The 8138-nt window shown below is 38.3% G+C and overlaps 1 protein-coding gene across 1 annotated transcript; it reads left to right on the top strand.

The window, feature by feature from the left end:
- The first annotated feature begins 270 nt into the window (after nt 1-270).
- LOC142531030 (uncharacterized) lies at nt 271-8123 on the top strand. Its single transcript, XM_075637018.1, has 6 exons — nt 271-713; nt 5963-6081; nt 6677-6787; nt 6881-6973; nt 7597-7648; nt 7745-8123. The coding sequence occupies exons 1-6, from the start codon at nt 617-619 to the stop codon at nt 7765-7767; spliced, it is 495 nt and encodes a 164-aa protein (XP_075493133.1). The 5' UTR covers nt 271-616; the 3' UTR covers nt 7768-8123.
- The last annotated feature ends 15 nt before the right edge of the window (nt 8124-8138 follow it).

The raw sequence follows: 8138 nt of genomic DNA on the forward strand, positions 1-8138 counted from the left end.
TCAAGGGCCCATGTATTCTCCTATAAATACCAGGTTTGAGTGTTCAGTTATTGGATTCACTATATTATTTTCAGCAGCGCCCTTAGCTGCTCCCCCATATATCCTCAGTCTCTGACTTGAGCGTCGGAGGGGCTACGCCAGGATACCCTCCTGGCCCCCTCCTAACGGTCTTATTTGTGATTTCAGGCCCAGGGTAATTTTGGAGCCCGTGTCTGGATTAGTGACGCTTGCGTGGATCGGACCCTAAATTTCCCGTGAGTATCACTAGCTTTTTCTAAGAATGTGAAATTCTGTGAGAAAAAAAGCTGATTTCGTGTCTTTTTTCAATGTCATGGTTTTGAACTGTCAAAAGAAAGAGATTTAGATGCTTTGTGGAAGTCGAAAAATGTTTATCTGAAAGGATTACCCGAGGAAGAGGAGGGAAGGAACTCTGGTATGCTTTGTTTGCTTCATGAGCCCCGTTTTGTGGCTTGTGTTTTCCTTCATGGAAAACAGGTTTCCACAATTCGGGCTCTAGAACAGTAATTTGGAATTCCTGTTGGCAAGATTTCGAGTTCAGTGCTATTCGGCAAAGCAGTCTGTCAGAGGTACCTCTCGTGGACGACCCAAAACTATAATGAAGGACGACAGAGAAGCAATTTTTGTTGTTCGGAAGGGCAATCTCATGTGTTTACGCAAGCTCAAGTTATTGTCAGGCTCAAGTTGGAACCTCGGTAATCTGTTGGTCCTACGTGTGGTAATTTGAGATAATAAATATGAAAACAAAGAATAAATTGGACACCGAGATTTACGTGGAAAACCTCTAAAAATTATTAGGTTAAAAACCACGGACAAGATGAAAAGATTTGTACTATAATATTTTATGGTGTATAACTCTCTCACTGTGTTTCTAAAGATAAAACACACTCTCTTAATACAGGAGAACAAAACACCTCACAAATATTATAGAACTAAGCACTCAAATGCTATAAGATAGAGAAAACTCGAAGAAAAGATGATGTCAGAATGAGGGAGGGTAGCTCTATAAATAGAGCTCCCTGATCACTGTGGAATGCGTTTTCAGAAAACGCGTTCTCTTCATTTTCAACAAAGCAAACCGTATAAGAATTCTCCGCTGCATTTTGTTGAATTCTTTGCTGCATGCATTTGTCAACCATTATGTCTGTCCCTACCTTTATCAATTATTTTTGCCGACATTTCTTCCACTTGGAAATTTGATTGAGAATCAAATACATCTCCACACATCTTTTCAATCTTGTCATTATCTGCTGCTTACGTTTCTGCTAGACTACTTGAGGATGTACACCACTCAAACTTATCAGTGTTCATTGGCTTGGTCAGAAAATCAGTTATGTTATCTTTTGTATGGATTTTCTGCATATCCACGCTTCCTTCTTCTACTACTTCCTGTACAAAGTGAAATTGGACTCCAATGTGTTTAGTCCTGGAATGAAATGGCGGATTCGTTGCGATGTGCAAGACACTCTGACTGTCACAAAACAAAGGAACATTATCTTGTTTGTGTCTGATCTTCTCCAATAATCTTTTAATCCATATTGCCTCTTTGCAAGCTTGAGTAGCTTTCATATATTCTGCTTCCGTTGTAGATAATGCCACTATTGTTTGCAGTTTTGAAACTCAGTTTACTGCTCCCCTCGCAAGTGTAAACACATAATCAGTAGTAGATTTTCTCTTATCAGGATCACATGCATAATCTGAATCGACATAGCCCCTGAGTGTAAAATCCGATCCTCCATAACATAATGCATCATTTAAGGTACCCTTAATGTACCTAAGGATCTTCTTAACAGTGCTCAATACTCTCTTCCAGGATTCATCATACACCGACTAACTGCTCCCATTGTTTGAGCAATGTCCGGTCTTGTACAGATGATAGCGAACATCAAACTTCCCACCGCTGATGAATATGTTACTCGAGACATCTCCATCCTCTCTGCTTCACTGCTAGGACAGATCTCGGAGGATAACTTGAAGTTAACAGGAAGAGGGGTCGATATTGGCTTACTATCTTGCATGTTAAAGCGTTGCAAGACTTTCTTCAAATAATTTTTCTGGGAAAGCCAAATCTTTCTGTTACTTCTGTCTCGGTGAACTTACATCCCTAGAATCTTGTTTGTTGGTCCCAAGTTCTTCATATCTAATTTTCTAGCGAACTGTGCCTTCAATCCTTGGACCTGATTTTTGTTGGGGCCAGCTACCAACATGTCGTTCCCATATAACAGCAAAATGATATAATCATCACGAGACCTCTTGAAATATGTACAAGGGTCTTCACTCAGTCTGTTGTATCCAAGGCTCATGATATAGGAATCGAATCTCTTGTTTCAACACCTCGGCGCCTGTTTGAGACCGTACAAAGATTTGTTCAATCTGCAAACCAAGTTCTCTTTGCCTTTTTCCGCAAAACCTTCTGGTTGGAGCGTATAGATTTCTTCTTCAAATCTCCATGAAGAAATGTTTTTTTCACATCTAGCTGTTCTAGATGTAGGTCAAACACCGCGCACAATGCCAATACTACTCTGACTGTTGTAAGTCGAAGCAAAGGAGAAATATTTCATTGAAGTCAATGCCTTCTTTCTGAGCCTATCTTTTTACCATCAATCTAGCACGATACCGCTCCACTTGGTTATTACTATCATGCTTGATCTTATAGACTCATCCGTTACCAATGATTTTCCTTCCTTGTGGTAGTGTAACAAGATCCCAAATTTTATTCATGTCTAATGCCTCCAACTCTTCTTGCATTGTTATCATCCACAATGATACATCCGAGATTTGAGTAGCCTCGTGGAAACTCGATGGCTCACCATCCTCTGATAATAGACAATATGCAATGTTGCTTACAGTGACATAATCTGAAAGCCAACCTGGTGGTCTTCTGTCTCGAGTTGACTGCCTCACATTGGAAACCTCAGACTCAACATGTTCTTGTTCTTCGTGCTCTGGTACTGCTTTACAAGAAATTTGACATTCGTCCGTCTTATTTTCCACCTGAAATATAATAGTTTCTGAATTCAGTGTGTCTTTGTTTCCCTTTACTTTATCTTCCTCGAAGATAACATCTCTGCTAGTGACAAGCTTGTGAACAATAGGATAACACAAGCGAAACCCCTTTACTCCATCAGCATAACCCAAGAAGATACATTTTCTAGATTTTGGATCCAACTTCGATCTTTCTTGCTTATTGTACAGAATGTTCACAGAACTTCCAAATGTTTGCAAATGAGAATAAGCTGTCGGCTTCCCGGTCCACATCTCCATCGAAGTCTTCAGATCAATCACCACTGAAGGAGAACAATTGATAATATAACAAGCGGTTTTGACTGCTTCTACCCAAAATGACTTGTCTAGACCCACAGTCCTCAACATAGCTCTTGTTCTGTCCAACATGGTTCTGTTCATCCGCTCCGCCACTCCATTCTGTTGAGGTGTGCAAGCCGTCGTGAATTGTTTTTTGATGCCTTCATGTTGACAATATGCATCAAATTCATCACTGATATACTGTCCTCCATTGTCAGTCCTCAGACACTTGATTTTCTTTTCTATCAAGTTCAACCCGCGCTTTGAAATCTTTGAAGATCTGGAAAACATCTGATTTCTTCTTGATTGGATACATCCAACATCTCCTAGAGAAATAATCAATGAACGAGACAAAGTATATCGCTCCTTCTAGGGATACAACTGGTGCTTGCCAAACATCCGAATGAATCGGCTCCAATCTGCTTTTGCTCCTGACAGTAGAAGTGCCAAACTTTAATCTGTGTTGTCTACTGGTAACACAATGCTCACAAAAAGGCAGCAACACTTTTGTAAGTCCCGGCAACACCTTCCGTTCTGAGAGAATTTACATCCCTCTTTCTGACATATGCCCAAGCTTTCTATGCCATAACACTGTTAATTCTTCTCATGAACCAATTGATGCAACACCTAGTTCCGCCTCTTTGTGTGTTTCTCCCAAAGATACATACAGATTTGCAACAATTTTTTCCGCCCTCATAACCACAAGCGCACCCTTCACAATTTTCATGATCTCTTTCTCGATACGGGTTTTGCACTCGATGTCATCCAATTGCCCCAAGGATAAAAGATTATTCGTCGGTCCTTTCACATGTCGTACCTCTTGTATGGTGCGAATGATGTCATCAAACATTTTAATTTTGATAGTATCGGCCCCAGCGATTTCCAAGGCATGATCATTTCCCATGAATGCAAATCCTCCTGAGACTGGTTCATAATGATCAAATCATTCTCTTCGAGACGTCATGTGCCACGTTGCTCCTGAATCCATAATCCATGTGTCACAAAATTTGTGTCTGCCTTCTGCAACTGTTGCTGCTTCGCTGAATAATATTTCACCACTTCCTGAAGTACTGACCACATTTCCTTGAGAACTTTTTTCAATACTCGTACACTCTTTCTTGAAATGCCCTTTACCGCCACATTTAAAGCAGTAAATATTTTTCTTCTTACTTCTCGATTTTGATATACCTCGTCTTTGGCTCCCACTGGAGTCACGGTCCATAAATCTTCCTCTTATCATCGGCAAAGCCTCTGCCTGCTTCGAAGTTACCAACCTATCTTCCTTATTCTTGCACTGACTTTCTTCTCTGAGAACCGCAGTTAAGACATAGTCGAATTTTAGAGAGCCCATAAGAATATTGTTGGTTATGTTGATGATAAGTTGATCGTATGAATCTGGTAGACTTTTAAGTAGAAGTTCCACACGTTCATTTTCCTCTATTTTATGCATCATGGAAGTGAGTAGAGCAAAAAGAGTATTTAATGTGTTGATATGATCGGTCATCGATGAGGATTCCGCCATCCAAAGAGTATAAAGTCTTCTCTTTAGGAAAATCATGTTGTATAGCGACTTGACCTCGTACATCTTTGTCAGAGTATCCCAGATAACTTTTGCTGTTTTTATTTCGGAGATACTTGACAATACTTCGTCTGTTATAGCTAAGTGTAAATTGGCGACAACATTATCATTCATCTCATTCCACTTTTCATCGTCCGTAATTTCCACTGGTCTATCTCCAATAGCCGCCAAACAATTCTCCTTTCTTAAAAATGCTTGTATCTTTATTTTCCACGGCATAAAATTTCTTCCATTGAACTTTGTTATCTCGTACTTGCTCTCCATTATGTATATAACAATTTAGTAGACTGTACAAAATAATCTCACCTTAATAAAAAAATCTCAAAAAAAACTTTTCTGATTTGGAAGATCAGTCTAGGCTGCAACTACGTAGCATACTCAGAATTTTAAGAAATTTTAAACCAAGGCTCTGATACCACTTGTTGGTCTCACGTACGGTAATTTGAGATAATAAATATACAAATAAAGAATAAACTGGACACCGAGATTTACGTGGAAAACCCTTAAAAATTATTAGGGTAAAAACCACGGGTAAGATGAAAATATTTCCACTATAGTATTTTATGGTGTACAACTCACTCACTGTGTTTTCAAATATAACACATACTCTCTTAATACAGGAGAACAAAACACCTGACAAATATTATAGAATTAAACACTCAAATGCTATAAGATGAGAGAAAACTCGAAGAATGGATGATATCAGAATGAGGGAGGGGAGCTCTAAATCACTGTGGAACGTGTTTTCAGAAAATACATTCTCTTCATTTTTCAACAAAGCAAACCATATAAGAATTCTCCGTTGCATTTTGTTGAATTTTTTGCTGCATGCATTTGTCAACCATTATGTCTGTCCTTACTTTTATCAATTTTTTTTGCCGACATAATCTACCATTCTCAATTTTGATTAGGGAATACATGTTAAGATGTTTTCATGTTGAGTATCGTGTTTAATGTTCACTTTCATTTCAACCTGCGTAGTATACTCGATCTTCATTCTGTTAGGAGAGAGGACTTGCTAATACTTAGATGCATCTATTTTTCTCTTATTTTCTCGGGCAGTGCGTACAAAGGTTACTCCATGCCGAAGGATGCAGAGAAATTTTCTCTCTTGTGGACTTGTGAATGCTCTTTATTCCATCAGAACTTCTGATCTTACTGAAGAACTTTTCGGCACTCTTGTGCATGTCCAATTCAGGTCAGATTATCTCACCACATATGCAATCAAAAATTTGAAACACCTTATTTGATATTATTCCCCTTCCACTCCATTCAATATGTGTTATTTAGCCTAATAGGAAACTTTTTTGAAAATGTTCATGACACGTATGTACTTGGTTCTGGTGTCCCTCGATGTAAAAATATTATAAAAATATTATTGCAGAGTAAGATCAATGAAAACTACTATTATTGTAAAAATAAAGAATTATGTGCTACCTAATGCTCTCTTAGATATGCATTGTGCTATGAGACAACAAGCTTCTGACTTGTGTTATCCTGTTCAATTCATCAATTACTAGAAGGGCAATACGATCAAGTCCTTACTTTTGTGTTTTTTCCCAATACCTAGATTTAATATAAGCATCCTAGTTTTCCTATTGCAGTCAAATTCTGTGGGTGAAACAACTAATAACTCATTGACAAAGAAGAGGTCACAAAAAGCTCTGTGGTTGACTTATGGAGTAAGTGAGAACTTTATTTGGTCCCCTTAAAGAAATGGGAAAAAAGAGAAACATGAATCTATAAAATTAGCTTCACAAGGCTGTGGTTTATAAGCACTCTTATGCTTTCCAGGAAGCTGTTGGACCAATGCTGACTTCAAATGACTCCTCAAGAAAGCATCTCAAATTGGATCCTAATGGAGTTGACCAAAATTCATCGGCTAGTGTGAGTGAATGATTCATTATTAGAATTTGGACCAGAATGCTCTGAGATTGAGATTCTCTTTGCAAAAACCTGAATGTCTTTATTCATTTGCAGCTATCTTGTACTCTTGAGTTTGATGGTTCTTCAAAAGGGAATCCTGGACAAGCCTGGGTCGGAGCTATTATACGATCTGATGATGGGAGTTTGGTAATCATCGTTCTCTTTTCTGTATCTTTCACATTCGGTGTATCTCTAACATTTTTTCACGTATTAGATTTGTAAGTTACATGAATGGTTAGGCGTAGCAACAAGTAATGCTGCTGAGTATCGTGGATTTGTATTAGGATTGAAATATGCTCTTGGAAAAGGTTTTACGAGTGTTCGAGTTAGGGGGACTCCAAACTTGTTTGCATGCAGGTGCATTTCTTGGTAAATCTCACGCTTCATTTATCCTGGTGAAAATTTTCTTTTAATGTGATATTTCATGAACGGAATCAGGGTTTATAGAGGGGGAAAAATCAAAATATATTCAGGTTATACGAAGAGGCAAAGAAGTTAAAGGATAAATTTGATACATTTGTTGTGCACAACGATGTCATGCTTCTGTTTATTAGGACATAGGAGCACCTAAAAATGATATCGGTTTCGTTAGTGTGTCTGTTTCTTGCGTCATTTTGTTGAGCAACCCATACAGCACCTTTTCAAATCTTCTGTTACATTTCCACTACACTGAATGTCTAATATTCATGAGATAATTTCTAGTTCCAAATACAACAGAACTTTTGAAGTATTACAGATTAATTTAACGTGTTATTAATCTCTTCTGGTAGGACTTGAATTACGAGGCTGATAATCAGGCCAACCTGGGAGTTGATCTTGCGGGTGAGATTATCTCTAACCTATATGTTCTGCTAATCTCGTTCGGTCCCTCAACTGATATCTGTCATTTTGTTCCATTCTTTTGAGCAAAAAATATAGGGACAAGTTCGCAAGGATATTGAAAAGTAGCTCGAGTCTATTATTGGATCGTCAAAGGTATATCATGCTAGAGCCCTATCAAGAATCTGCATGCTGAAGTGGCTTTAGATGTTTGGTATACAGTACTGGAGGCTTTAAATTTCGAATTGGAAGCACATCAATTCAAGTTCAGAGTACTTTCTAACCAGCAGGGATGTTCTTGAAGAGCATACTCCAGACTAGTTGCCAGGAACCAAGCTTCACTTCTCAAACTTCATTTTTATTTTCTGAGCAAATTGGAAGTATATATAGTATCGAGAACATATATATCGAACTCAGATTTACATCCACGATAGTGGTCTCGGACTGATTTATGAATGCATAAAACAACTTCATACAAGCTTGGATTTCACGG

This window comes from Primulina tabacum, chromosome 2 (assembly GCF_025594145.1).
Source record: "Primulina tabacum isolate GXHZ01 chromosome 2, ASM2559414v2, whole genome shotgun sequence".
NCBI lineage: Eukaryota > Viridiplantae > Streptophyta > Magnoliopsida > Lamiales > Gesneriaceae > Primulina > Primulina tabacum.

Coding starts and splice junctions, on each gene's coding strand:
- LOC142531030 (XM_075637018.1), top strand. CDS start 617: ATGAAGGACGACAGAGAAGCAATTTTTGTTGTTCGGAAGGGCAATCTC. Junction 714..5,962: donor AGGCTCAAGTTGGAACCTCG/GTAATCTGTTGG, acceptor TTTCTCGGGCAG/TGCGTACAAAGGTTACTCCA. Junction 6,974..7,596: donor GATCTGATGATGGGAGTTTG/GTAATCATCGTT, acceptor CTCTTCTGGTAG/GACTTGAATTACGAGGCTGA.